General features: G+C 42.6%; 1 protein-coding gene across 1 annotated transcript in view; it reads left to right on the plus strand.

The window, feature by feature from the left end:
- Positions 1-8,481, plus strand: part of LOC118399737 (potassium voltage-gated channel subfamily D member 3-like) — a 30,067-nt gene extending 21,586 nt beyond the window's left edge. The window contains exons 4-5 of the mRNA XM_052474554.1: positions 869-1,122; positions 1,640-8,481. Coding sequence (XP_052330514.1) covers positions 869-1,122; positions 1,640-1,868 — 483 coding nt within the window. The 3' untranslated portion in view covers positions 1,869-8,481. The remainder of the gene's footprint in view (positions 1-868; positions 1,123-1,639) is intronic.
- Positions 8,482-14,443: the final 5,962 nt, after the last annotated feature.

The raw sequence follows: 14,443 nt of genomic DNA on the forward strand, positions 1-14,443 counted from the left end.
AGCTATGTAGCTAGCTACGATCAAACAAATCAAACCGTTGTGCTGTAATGAAATGAAATGAAAATGTGATACTACCTGTGGAGCGAAGCGGAATGCGACCGGGTTGTTGAGTGGGAAGTTTTATTCGGAAGACGTTGGCTAGCTGTTGGCTAGCTAGCAGTGTCTCCTACGTTAAGGACGACAAATAGCTGGCTAGCTAACCTCGGTAAATTAAGATAATCACTCTAAGACTACACACTCTAAACTACACAATTATCTTGGATACGAAGACAGCAAAGACAACTATGTAGCTAGCTTACACTACACTAATCAAGTCGTTCAGTTGAGTGTAATAGTTTCTACAGTGCTGCTATTCGGTAGACGGTGGACGTTTGCTAGCTGGCTAGCTGCTGGGCAGATAGCAGTGTAGACTACGTTAGGACGACGAAATACGATAATTACGCAATTATCTTTGATACAAAGACGGCTATGTAGCTAGCTAAGAAGAAATTGCTAAGATTAGACAAATCAAACCGTTGTACTATAATGAAATGTAATGAAATGTAATGAAAAGTTATACTACCTGCGGACCGAAGTGCGAATGCGACCGCTCGCTCCAACCCGGAAGTAACGGGTTAGATAACTTGAAACAGTCTACCCAGGTCTTGATGTCGCCTAGGGTAGCTAGTGCTAGCCAACTTCTTTCGCCAATTAGCTTCAGCAGGCTAGATTAGCTTCAGCAGGCATGGCACACATCCTCTGAGGTCTGATTTTATATAGTGATAACATCTATTATATCACTATATAAACCTTATATATTCACTTATATAGTGTGAATATATAATCAACCCGGCAGCAGCTGTCTTTTTATCCCTCTCCTCCTTCGCAGGCCCATGAGTTTGTGGATGAGCAGCTGTATGAGCAGAACTGCCTGGAGACCACGATCCAGAGCTACACCTCCCGCAGCCCCTCCTCCTCCAGCCAGGACGGGCCCATAGGCACCTGCTGCACCCGCCGGGGGAAGATGAACTCCCCACTACCCAACTCCAGCCTGCCCCTCCAGCCCAGCCATCAGCAGGGCTCACTACAGGAGCTCAGCGCCCTGCACATCCAGTGTGGGGATAAGCTGCCCCATACCACCAGGTTAGAGACCGCAGGCAGCCAGGCACATGGACACAGGTTGGAGTTGACTCTCCTTAGGCACAAATCTGCAATAAACTTATGAAGGAAATCCCTTACCATTAATATACTAAACTGATCTTAGATCCGTGTCTTAGGGCAACTTCATCATACACAGATGTGCTGAGTCCCCATAGAGTACACTAGAGGGCACTGTAGGATCGTCTATCACTTTTGTTACAACAAGTTGTTGGGCCGTTTGTAAAATAACTGCACTTTTACAGTATTTTTCCACCCCCTTTGTCTGTCTGTCTGTCTGTCTGTCTGTCTGTCTGTCTGTCTGTCTGTCTGTCTGTCTGTCTGTCTGTCTGTCTGTCTGCCTGCCTGCCTGCCTGCCTGCCTGCCTGCCTGCCTGCCTGCCTGCCTGTCTGTCTGTCTGTCTGTCTGTCTGTCTGTCTGTCTGTCTGTCTGTCTGTCTGTCTGTCTGTCTGTCTGTCTCATTACTCTCTCATTCTTCTCTCTCACTCTCTCTTTCTCTCAGTCGCTCCAGTCTCAACATGAAGACAGACGATGTGGGCCTGATCAACTGCAAGGGCAGTCAGATCACCACGGCGATCATCAGCATCCCCGCGGCCCCCTCCGACACCACTGACGGGGGCGGTCTCCACGGACCCCCCCAGCGCAGACCCCCCCCACCCCCCACCGGCCCACAGGTCCCCAGCATCAATACCACAGCCAGCTCCAATGTCATCAAAGTATCCGCTCTGTGACTGTGTGACGAACCCAATCAACAGACTGACTGAGCAGGAGGAGAGGTGAAGGGGACTTTCACTTGCACTCTGCGTTGAAGGACCCTGTCGCCTGTTTAGAGGAAGAGAAATGGGAGGGAACTCCTATTTTCCAAGGAATGTACTTGGCCTTTTGAGAAGCCAGGGGATAGGCTACTGTATACTGAGAGAAATGTTGAAACGCAAGTCAGCTGATGGTAGGCTACTGTGTGCCCATTTCCCAAAAACGGGCCAGTACGTTTGAATTGCGGGAATCGACAGGACAAAGGAAGTCACTGTGTCTTTGTGCACTTCGCACCTACTCTTTATTTTCTTGATCTGGCTGCAGCTCAACCCTAAATGTGTAAAAGATATTCTTCTTACACTTACAAGGTTCAAAGGAGGATGAAGACAACGATCAATGTTTTAACTCGAGTTTGGTTGGTCTTCTTTGCGTTTTCTGTTTGTCGTATCTAGTTTCACCTTGATTGATACAGTTTTGGAGTTTTTTCACTTCTCCAGTGGACGAGGTGTGTCGGTTAATATGATTGTGGTGATTTTTGTTTGTTTGTGTATGTACGTGTGTGATGATACTTTTATGAAATGTTAATATTTTAGTGGGGTTTTTAAACCTGATTAGATTTTCATCAGTCCACAATGCCCTTAAAGAGCGACTGCCCATAAAAAGCCATTTCTCGTTTTGAAAATGGCCTATAGTGGGATCGATATGAGTCAGACATTTATTCTACTGTCAAAATCGAATACAAAATGTGAATAGGATAATTTGGGTCATAAATTTAGTCTCATCCAGATTTGTGAGATGTCAGGAAAAAAATGTATGTTCTGGAATGAAGGGTACCATAACAGTTTTCCTTGGGTTTGGTAATGCCCATGGTCAGTTTGGTTTGACATTCGATATCCCCATGGGGCTTGTTAAGGACCACAACATTCTGAAGGTGAATAGCTCCAAATTTCAATCAATTTAAAAACCTCAAACCAATTATACACTGCTAAAAAAAATAAAGGGAACACTTAAACAACACAATGTAACTCCAAGTCAATCACACTTCTGTGAAATCAAACTGTCCACTTAGGAAGAAACACTGATTGACATTACATTTCACATGCTGTTGTGCAAATGGAATAGACAACAGGTAGAAATTATAGGCAACCCCCAATAAAGGAGTGGTTCTGCAGGTGATAACCACAGACCACTTCTCAGTTCCTATGCTTCCTGGCTGATGTTTTGGTCATTTTTTAATGCTGGCGGTGCTTTCACTCTAGTGGTAGCATGAGATGGAGTCTAGAACCCACACAAGTGGCTCAGGTAGTGCAGCTCATCCAGGATGGCACATCAATGCGAGCTGTGGCAAGAAGGTTTGCTGTGTCTGTCAGCGTAGTGTCCAGAGCATGGAGGCGCTACCAGGAGACAGGCCAGTACATCAGGAGACGTGGAGGAGGCCGTAGGAGGGCAACAACCCAGCAGCAGGACCGCTACCTCCGCCTTTGTGCAAGGAGGAGCACTGCCAGAGCCTGCAAAATGACCTCCAGCAGGCCACAAATGTGCATGTGTCTGCTCAAACGGTCAGAAACAGACTCCATGAGGGTGGTATGAGGGCCCGACGTCCACAGGTGGGGGTTCTGCTTACAGCCCAACATCGTGCAGGACGTTTGGCATTTGCCAGAGAACACCAAGATTGGCAAATTCGCCACTGGCGCCCTGTGCTCTTCACAGATGAAAGCAGGTTCACACTGATCACATGTGACAGACGTGACAGTCTAGAGACACTGTGGAGAACGTTCTGCTGCCTGCAACATCCTCCAGCATGACCGGTTTGGCGGTGGGTCAGTCATGGTGTGGGGTGGCATTTCTTTGGGGGGCCGCACAGCCCTCCATGTGCTCGCCAGAGGTAGCCTGACTGCCATTAGGTACCGAGATGAGATCCTCAGACCCCTTGTGAGACCATATGCTGGTGCGGTTGGCCCTGGGTTCCTCCTAATGCAAGACAATGCTAGACCTCATGTGGCTGGAGTGTGTCAGCAGTTCCTGCAAGAGGAAGGCATTGATGCTATGGACTGGCCTGCCCGTACCCCAGACCTGAATCCAATTGAGCACATCTGGGACATCATGTCTCGCTCCATCCACCAACGCCACGTTGCACCACAGACTGTCCAGGAGTTGGCGGATGCTTTAGACCAGGTCTGGGAGATCCCTCAGGAGACCATCCGCCACCTCATCAGGAGCATGCCCAGTCGTTGTAGGGAGGTCATACAGGCACGTGGAGTCCACACACACTACTGAGCCTCATTTTGACTTGTCTTAAGGAGATTACATCAAAGTTGGATCAGCCTGTAGTGTGGTTTTCCACTTTAATTTTGAGTGTGACTCCAAATCCAGACCTCCATGGGTTGATAAATTTGATTTCCATTGATCATTTTTTTATGATTTTGTTGTCAGCACATTCAACTATGTAAAGAAAAAAAGTATTTAAGAATATTTCATTCATTCTGATCTAGGATGTGTTATTTTAGTCTTCCCTTTATTTTTTTGAGCAGTGTAAATTGTAGAAATTCATATACAAATATTGAAAGCATTTAATGGGATAACTAAAATATGGGCAACATGCAAATATTGTCCCATTTATATTTTGTATTTAATTGACGGTTCCTAACTATCCCCAGAGATAGGCTATCCAAAGTCAAACCAACTTTGCCACAGTCAAACACTAGTCTGCTGAAACTAATTACCAAGATAATTTGTCTAACTCTTTCCCCCTGCAAACAAACACTAGCGACACCCACAACCAACCACAACCTGAAACCAACTGACGTTTGAGTTCAGTCATGGCCGCTAGCATTTCTTAATGAACCAAATCTAAAACAAGGCCAAAGCAGGAAGTGCAGTCGCCCTTTAAAATCAAAGGAACATAAATTACTACTCAGACAAATATTTTATGGGCTAACTATTTTTTTGCTAGAATATTTTATCAGACACACTACAGTACCATTGCTGTTACTCGGTCTCTGTCTCTCCCTTGCTCTCTCACTTTCTCCCATGCTCTCTATCTCTGTCTTTCTCTCTCTCCCAGAATGTCCTAATTTTAAGACTTTAGAATAGCAGTTTAGTCGTTGTTTTTTCAGCTCAGTGGAAGACAGTATAATCACCATGGTCTCATGCAAACATGGATGTCATTAGCTAGGTTTCCATCTAATTGGCGACAGAGTTTCATGCGAATATTCAAAAATCTGCATCAAGAAAATATGCGCATTTCCCCATCAGTGGTGTGTTTCTACCAAACAGACTTGTTACGGATAAAAATCAGGGCGTGATGACGTAGTGCACACACAAAGTCATGTACCGAATAAAAATCTGACATTCAATGGGTTTCCATCGCATTTTGCACTCTACCGATAGTATTGTAGGCTAGTTTACATGATGAGATTATTATGGATAAGAGCAAGAATTTTTTGTTGTCAAACAGCAGTCAAGCATTGATCATCATGTCACCGGAATAAGACCCTCGATATTTGCTGGAAAGGAGAATCAAGCTCATCACCTTGTGAAGTTCATCATAAATCGTAGTGGGAGGACCACACAACATGACTCCAAGTTTACTTCGATATGATGGCTATTATATATATATATATATATATAAGCGTTTCCACTGACATTTCTCGCATTGTTAACTTTACCGGCACAAAAAGATCCCACCTTGTCGAGCATATTTTGTTATGTTGACATTTAGAAAGTTTACCCAAAAAATGTTATCCGACGTGTACTTTACTTGCAGAAAAAGGTTGGATTGAAACCTGGTTCGTGCCCTACTAGGATGTGACCAGGCCTCCTCTACATGTTACATTAACTGTTGTCAATGCTGTAGGTGCCTGGCGTTTGGAATAGCTTGTGACAACTGCAGTACAATTTTAACAGATAAACAAGTCTTTTGTTTGGTTCTTTACGTGTAAAATGATTATTCCACGCTGTAGGCATTTGAGGAATCGGTATGTTTTTGTATTGACTTTTGTGCTCTCATCCATGTACTAAACAGAGGTTAGGACATTCAGTTATACTAGTCCATGGTGGTGAGCTTATGTGTAATTATTAAAAAGAGCTAGTTAACTTGTTGCTGACCCTGTCACAGGAAAGATGAGTTAAAATCATATCAATACTATACTAACCCTATATACACACAGAGCGTACAAAACATTAGGAACACCTCCCTAATATTGAGTTGCACCCCCTTTTGTCCTCAGAACAGACTCAATTTGTCAGGATGTGGACTCTACAAGGTGTCGAAAGCATTCCACAGGGATGCAGGCCCATGTTGACTCCAATGCTTCTCACAGTTGTGTCAAGTTGGCTGGATGTCCTTTGGGTAGTGGACCATTCTTGATACACAGGGTAAACTTAAGTGTGGAAAAACCCAGCAGCGTTGCAGTTCTTGACACATTTAAACCGGTGTGCCTGGCACTTACCCTATTCAAAGGCACTTAAATCTTTTGTCTTGCCCATTCACCCTCTGAATGGCAGACATACACAATCCATGTCTCAATTGTCTCAAGGGTTAAAAATCATTCTTTAACCTGTCTCCTCCCCTTCATCTATATTGATTGAAGTGACTCCAAGTTTACTTCGATATGATGGTGAATATATCAATGTTTACGCATAAACCCGTTCCCACCACCTTTTCTCGCATTATTAATTTTACCAACCCAAAAAGATCCCACCTTGTCTAGCTTTTTTCGTTTTGTCGACATTCTGAAAGTTTACCAACAAATGTTCTGCTTCCATCAGGCCTGACATGACATTTTGTTCTTTACTCGCATAAAAAGGTTGGATTGAAACTTGGTTAGTGCCCTACTATGACGTAGAGGAGGCCTGTTCACATGTTACATTGACTGGATTCACCTGGTCAGTCTATGTCATGGTGTTCCTAATGTTTTGTACACTCAGTGTATTTGGAGGGGGGAGTCTCAACGATGCTCATTTTGTGCCCATGCAGGTTAAGGCCTTGTCAAATTAACCATACCCTTTAATAAAGAATGCTGCCTGAATATATATATATATATATATACTGTAAGCTGACCAGGGTTCATACTCAAGGGTTCACATTATAGTCTATGGCCTGGAGCATACAGTGCCTTCAGAAAGTATTTATACCCCTTGACTTATTCCACATGTTGTTGTGTTACAGCCTGAATTCAAAATGATTTCAAAGTAAATAAAACATCTCACCCATCTACACACAGTCCTCCATAATCACAAAATAATGTATTGAAAATGGAATAGAAAGAAAATAGAAAACAGAAATATCTCATTTGCATATGCATATGCATATGCATTCACACCCCTGAGTCAATACTTTGTAGATGCACCTTTGGCAGCGATACAGCTGTGAGTCTTTCTGGTTAAGAGCTTTCCAAACCTGGATCATGCAACATATCATTTGAAGGGAAACACTTTGAAGTTTGTGGAAATGTGAAATGAATGTAGGAGAATATAACTCATTAGAACTGGTTAAAGATAATACAAAGAAAAAAACATGCGTTTTTTAAATTAATTTTTTTGTTCCTTCATCTTTGAAATGCAAAATAAAGGTCACAATGTATTATTCCAGTTTAGGCGCAATTTAGATTATGGCAGCATTGTATGTGCATTGTTTTAGACTGATCCAAAGAACCATTGCAAAATGTTGTATCAAGTCTGCCCAAATGTGCCTAATTGGTTTATTTATACATTTTCAAGTTCATAACTGTGCACTCTCCTCAAACAATAGCATGATATTTGTTCACTGTAATAGCTACTGTAAATCAGGCAGTTCAGTTAGATTAACAACAATTTAAGGTTTCTGCCCATATCAAATATGTCTATGTCCTGGAAAATGTTCTTGTTACTTACAACCTCAAGCTAATCACATTAGCACACGTTAGACCCCCCTCGTCCCGTCCCCCCGTCCCGTGGGGGGATCACAAATCCCGCTTAAGTCAAAACTGTCACTCCGCCACTCAGGAACATTCACTGTTTTCTTAGTAAGCAAATCCAGTGTACATTTGGCCTTGTGTTTGAGGTTATTGCCCTGCTTAAAGGGGAATTCATCTCCCAGTGTCTGGTGGAAAGCAGACTGAACCAGTTTTTCCTCTGGGATTTTGCCTGTGTTTCTTTTTTATCCTGAAAAACTCCACAGTCCTTAACAATAACAAGCATACCCATAACATGATGCAGCCACCACTATGCTTGAAAATATGGAGAGTGGTTCTCAGTCATGTTTTGTATTGGATTTGCTCCAAACATTTTTAATTTATTTCACCTTTATTTAACCAGGTAGGCTAGTTGAGAACAAGTTCTCATTTGCAACTGCGACCTGGCCAAGATAAAGCATAGCAGTGTGAACAGACAACACAGAGTTACACATGGAGTAAACAATTAACAAGTCAATAACACAGTAGAAAAAAAGGGGAGTCTATATACAATGTGTGCAAAAGGCATGAGGAGGTAGGCGAATAATTACAATATTGCAGATTAACACTGGAGTGATAAATGATCAGATGATCATGTACAGGTAGATATTGGTGTGCAAAAGAGCAGAAAAGTAAATAAATAAAAACTGTGGGGATGAGGTAGGTGAAAATGGGTGGGCTAAAATAGATTATGTACAGCTGCAGCGATCGGTTAGCTGCTCAGATAGCTGATGTTTGAAGTTGGTGAGGGAGATAAAAGTCTCCAACTTCAGCGATTTTTGCAATTCGTTCCAGTCACAGGCAGCAGAGTACTGGAACGAAAGGCGGCCGAATGAGGTGTTGGCTTTCGGGATGATCAGTGAGATACACCTGCTGGAGCGCATGCTACGGATGGGTGTTGCCATCGTGACCAGTGAACTGAGATAAGGCGGAGCTTTACCTAGCATGGCCTTGTAGATGACCTGGAGCCAGTGGGTCTGGCGACGAATATGTAGCAAGGGCCAGCCGACTAGAGCATACAAGTCACAGTGGTGGGTAGTATAAGGTGCTTTAGTGACAAAACGGATGACACTGTGATAAACTGCATCCAGTTTGCTGAGTAGAGTGTTGGAAGCAATTTTGTAACACGCTGTATTTACGACAAAGTATTTAATACAACACTTTGCAGTATTACTTTAGTGTCTTGTTTGCAAATAGGATGCATGTTTTGGGAATGTTTGTAGTCTATACAGGCTTCCTTCTTTTCACTCTGTCAATTAGGTTAGTATTGTGGAGTAAGTGCAATGTTGTTGCTCCATCCTCCGTTTTCTCCTATCACAGCCATTATACTATTAACTGTTTTAAAGTCACCATTGGTATCATGGTGAAACCCCTAAGTGGATTCCTTCCTCTCCGGGCAACTGAGTTAGGAAGGACACCTGTTTCTTTGTAGTGACTGGGTATTTTGATACACCATCCAAAGCCTCATTACTAACTTCACCATGCTGAAAGGGATATTCATTGGCTGCTTTTTATATTTTTACCCATCTACCAATATGTGCCCTTCTTTGCGAGACATTGGAAACCTCCCTGGTCTTTATGGTTGAATCAGTGTTTGAAATTCACTGCTCGACTGAGGGATCTTACAATTATCTGTATGTGTGGGGTACAGAGATGAGGTAGTAATTCAAAAATCATGTTAAACACAGAGTGAGTACATGGAACTTATTATGTGACTTGTTAAGCACATTTTTACGGCTGAACTTTAGGCTTGCATAACAAAGGGGTTGAATACTTATTGACTCAAGACATTTCAGCTTTTCATATTTCATTAATTTGTAAATATATCTTTTTTTTTATATTCCACTTTGACATTATGGGGTATTGTATGTATGCCATTGACAACAAAAAAAATCTCAATTGAATCTATTTTAAATTCAGGCTGTAACACAACAAAATGTGGAATAAGTCAAGGGCTTTGAATAATTTCTGAAGGCACTGTATATACAGTTATGGCCAAAAGTTTTGAGAATGATACAAATATTAATTTCCACAAAGTTTGCTGCTTCAGTGTCTTTAGATATGTTTGTCGTGTTACTATGGAGCATTTCATAAGTGTCAAAGGCTTCAATATTTGCAGTGTTGACCATTCTTTTTGAAGACCTCTGGCATGCTGTCAATTAACATCTGGGCCACATCCTGACTGATGGCAGCCCATTCTTGCATAATCAATGCTTGGACTTTGTCAGAATTTGTGGGTTTTTGTTTGTCCACCCGCCTCTTGAGGATTGACCATAAATTCTAAATGGGATTAAGGTCTGGGGAGTTTCCTGGCCATGGATCCAAAATATTGATGTTTTGTTCCCCGAGCCACTTAGTTATCACTTTTTCCTTATGGCAAGGTGCTCCATCATGCTTGAAAAGGCATTGTTCATCACCAAACTGTTCCTGGATGGTTGGGAGAAGTTGCTCTTGGAGGATGTGTTGCTACCATTCTTTATTCATGGCTGTGTTCTTAGGCAAAATTGTCAGTGAGTGAGCTCCCAAGGCTGAGAAGCAACCCCACACATGAATGGTCTCAGGATCCTTTACTGTTGGCATGACACAGGACTGATGGTAGCGCTCACCTTGTCTTCTCCGGAGAAGCTTTTTTCCGGATGCCCCAAACAATCGGAAAGGGGATTCATCAGAGAAAATTACTTTACCCCAGTCCTCAGCAGTCCAATCCCTGTACCTTTTGCAGAATATCAGTCTGTCCCTGATGTTTTTCCTGGAGAGAAGTGGCTTCTTTGCTGCCCTTCTTGACACCAGGCCATCCTCCAAAAGTCTTCGCTTCACTGTGCATGCAGATGCACTCACACCTGCCTGCTGCCATTCCTGAGCAAGCTCTGTACTGGTGGTGCCCCGATCCCGCAGCTGAATCAACTTTAGGAGACGGTCCTTGCGCTTGCTGGACTTTTTGGGTGCCCTGAATCCTTCTTCATAACAATTGAACCACTTTCCTTGAAGTTCTTGATGAGCCGATAAATGGTTGATTTAGGTGCAATCTTACTGGCAGCAATATCCTTGCCTGTGAAGCCCTTTTTGTGCAAAGCAATGATGACGGCACGTGTTTCCTTGCCGGTAATCATGGTTGACAGAGGAAGAACAATGATTCCAAGCACCACCCTCCTTTTGAAGCTTCCAGTCTGTTATTCACACTCAATCAGCATAACAGATCATGATCTCCAGGCTTGTCTTCATCAACACTCACACCTGTGTTAACGAGAGAATCACTGAGATGATGTCAGCTGGTCCTTTTGTGGCAGGGCTGAAATGCAGTGGAAATGTTTTTGTGGATTCAGTTCATTTGCATGGCAAAGAGGGACTTTGCAATTAATTGCAATTCATCTGATCACTCTTCATAACATTCTGGAGTATATGCAAATTGTCATCATACAAACTGAGGCAGCAGACTTTGTGAAAATTCTCAAAACTTTTGGACACGACTGTACTGTATGGCCTGGACTAGGGCCTGGAGTTTTTATTTTGCCCCTAGTAATGTGATTTGAACAGTAGGCCTATTACTCATTCTCTCTACTGTTTCATGCTTAGCGAAGTCATTAGACAAGGCTAACCTCTACAGTAAACACTGATGTGGTCTTATTACTGTGTTATGTTGGAAGGCTAATGGATGCATTTATCCATTTGAGAAGTAATGGAAAAGGTCACTTGTCAAAGTGTTTGTTTCTTTGTTTCTTACCTTTCGCCTCCTTAGGTTTGGTTCTTTTTTAATTGGGCTTTTCTGTCTGCTCCGTATTCTCTGTCCGATGATGTTTATCATGTGACTTTGTATTGTGTCTTAATGACTATAAACTAGTGTCAGATAAAGATTTACATCTGACACCCAAACCTGGCTTGTGTCATAATGACTATAAACTAGTGTCGTGTCTTTGGCGTCATGAAAAGTGAAGACTTTTATTTGAGCAAATCAATTCTCTGTAATTATTATTACGTGACTAAACTAATCATGTAAATGTCATTTACTAGGATGTCAGGGCACCATGGAAAATCTTTGGATTACAAAGTTATAATTTTTCCGAATATAACTCTTCAGATATTTTAATTATTTAAAATGATCTGTATGTGTATTCTATTCTATTAATGAATTATTCTTTACCTCATGTCAATCTCATTGTAAAACGTCATAAATGGTTGGTTATCTGCACGAACCCAGCCTTTACTATGAATCACCCATACACTAATTGGCTAAATCATTTATTTACTAACTCACTAAATAATCACAGAAATGCATAAACAAACTAACAGTAGATATATGTTACTAAGAAGGATAGGGAAGATTCCCTAGTGGGCTAAGCCGATATGATGGCTTGGTGGACAAAGGGAAGTGGGTGTGGACTGAGCAAGAGCTGGAAAGACAAAAGGGGTTACTACCCACAGTTGATAATTATATTAATTGAAATGCTAATCCTTTGCACAAGAAGGCTCACTCATTCGGGGAAAAATTGCAATCAATATATATTTACGCCCCCATGTGTCGTGATCTTTCTGTTGGAATCGGGTCCGTTTGCTGGAGAGTCAGTTCATCCGCATCTCTTTCTCTCTCTGTTTCCCTGAAGATCAAAGTCTCTCATGGTTAGAACAGATACTTCAGAGTTACCATTCAGAAATGTTCTCATAGAATAGCTGTTTCGGCAGTTGTTGGTATTCGCATCCCAGGTTCACATCATTTCTAGCTGCAGACTAGTAATTAGTATCTAAGATTTGCTCTTATTATGTAGGGATTGATAGTGTCGTAGCTTAACCATTTCCAGCCGTGTAGCCAATGCTCTACGTGGTATGGTTAGGAATTCTATAACTATTCACAATCACAGCTCACGCTGTGGGTTTGCTTAGTCTAAACTCAAACCTGTGCCCCCTCAGTTTACACCGATGTACACATGGTCAGTTCAGCTCCACAGTATGAGTAAATCTATGAATAGATTCGTACACTTTGCAAGCATGTGTGAGACACAATGACCTCCACGAGTTCAGTTCTGGTTAGATTTAACAGGCCTTCAGGTGCTAGTGGCAAGGGTAGCGGAGGTGCGGGTGCTGGTTGTGATGTTACCCTCGTGATCCTGGTGCTAAGCCCTGTCTGTTCTCGATCTCGTTGGTCAGCAGGTGGCATGGGGGATGGGTGGGTATTAGATTTGCTTCTAGGCTCCTAAACTTTGGTGATTGAGCCTACAGGCTGGTCGGTGAGCTTGGCATCCCTTGGTGGTTTTTCCTCTTGGCGGTGCCCAGCCATGTTCGGATATCTATGCTGATCAAAGCTTAGCCAACTATCTATAATTATTCAGCTAGCCGCTACCAAAACTTAACAATGCTAGTAGCTACTAGGTAGCCTATAGCTGTAGCTGTCTGCAAAAGTGAACTTTCCCCCTCTCTAACCAGGTTTCCATCCAAACATTTCATGGAGACCCACCGGACCCCCAGAATAAGTCAGTCCAGAGAGCGGGACTGAACATTTCTGGATCTCCAATTAATAAGTGAGCTGAGGTAGTGGAGGAGTCTCAGAAGAACCACTTTATATTCAAAAAGTAAACAATGATGGGCCCTTCAGGTAGTCAGAGACTCCCAAACCAACAGAACTATACAATGTCGGGGGAAAAAATGTAATTACAGGCCTGATGGAAACCGATTTTTTTTCGGTAAACTTTGCAAAAGTCGACAAAACAAAATACGCTAGACAAAGTGGGAACTTTTTGTGTTGGAAAAAATGATTCATTTCATGGTTGAAATGGTTAGAATTGTCGTTCAATGTGAAATAGTGTTATCAATCTCAAACTGTGTTATTCGCATTATAGCCACAAGGGGTCAGGCTTGTCTTCAACCATTGTGCCAACGTTCCTACATTTTAGAAAGTTGTTTGTGGAGATCCTATTCATTTCAAAACAAGGTAACATCTGATCAGTCCCTATCAATTTGCTTAATCCAGGAACAGTCAATGATGGTGAGGAGAAACTGTGCAAGACTATGATGGCGCATAGGGCCAATTTAGCTCAAACTGGGTGAGCATGCACTCCAACGTAAAACGATGACAATCTGGCTCCTGGTTCTAGCTCACACAACAGTTCAGCTCAGAGCACATAAATTGAAAAAGACTCAGAGGCTACTACTGCAATGCGTCACAAATGAATGCTAACTAAGCAGCATGCTGATATCTGGGCACAAACTGTTGACTACGTGTGACCCTCAACTCGCCAAACGGGGAGTGACTGATGCAGTGACCCATTTAATACCAGAAAGACGAGTACATGGAACTGGGTTTGAAGCAGGTGGTTGGCAAGAAACTGAAGACAAGATGCACTTCCCAATACTCAACTCAATTAACGCTATATAAAAGCACGCTCTTTGGCTTTGCAGTGGGATAGTGTATGGAGAACAGTTGCTGCTGCTGAATGTGTCTGCGGTAGTGTGTGCTGTGTGGTCTGGCACTGGATAAGTTTCCACAGACGGCATAGTCCTGGGGACAGCTGGGGGGAAGTGGGGACATGCAGGAGGGCAGCTGCAGGTCAGGGTCAGGCATGGGTTCACATTATTCATTAAAAGAAATCCAGGTTGTCATATTTAACATACATCTCATTACACTACGCTGC

The sequence above is a fragment of the Oncorhynchus keta genome, chromosome 21 (assembly GCF_023373465.1).
Source record: "Oncorhynchus keta strain PuntledgeMale-10-30-2019 chromosome 21, Oket_V2, whole genome shotgun sequence".
Classification (NCBI taxonomy): Eukaryota; Metazoa; Chordata; class Actinopteri; order Salmoniformes; family Salmonidae; genus Oncorhynchus; species Oncorhynchus keta.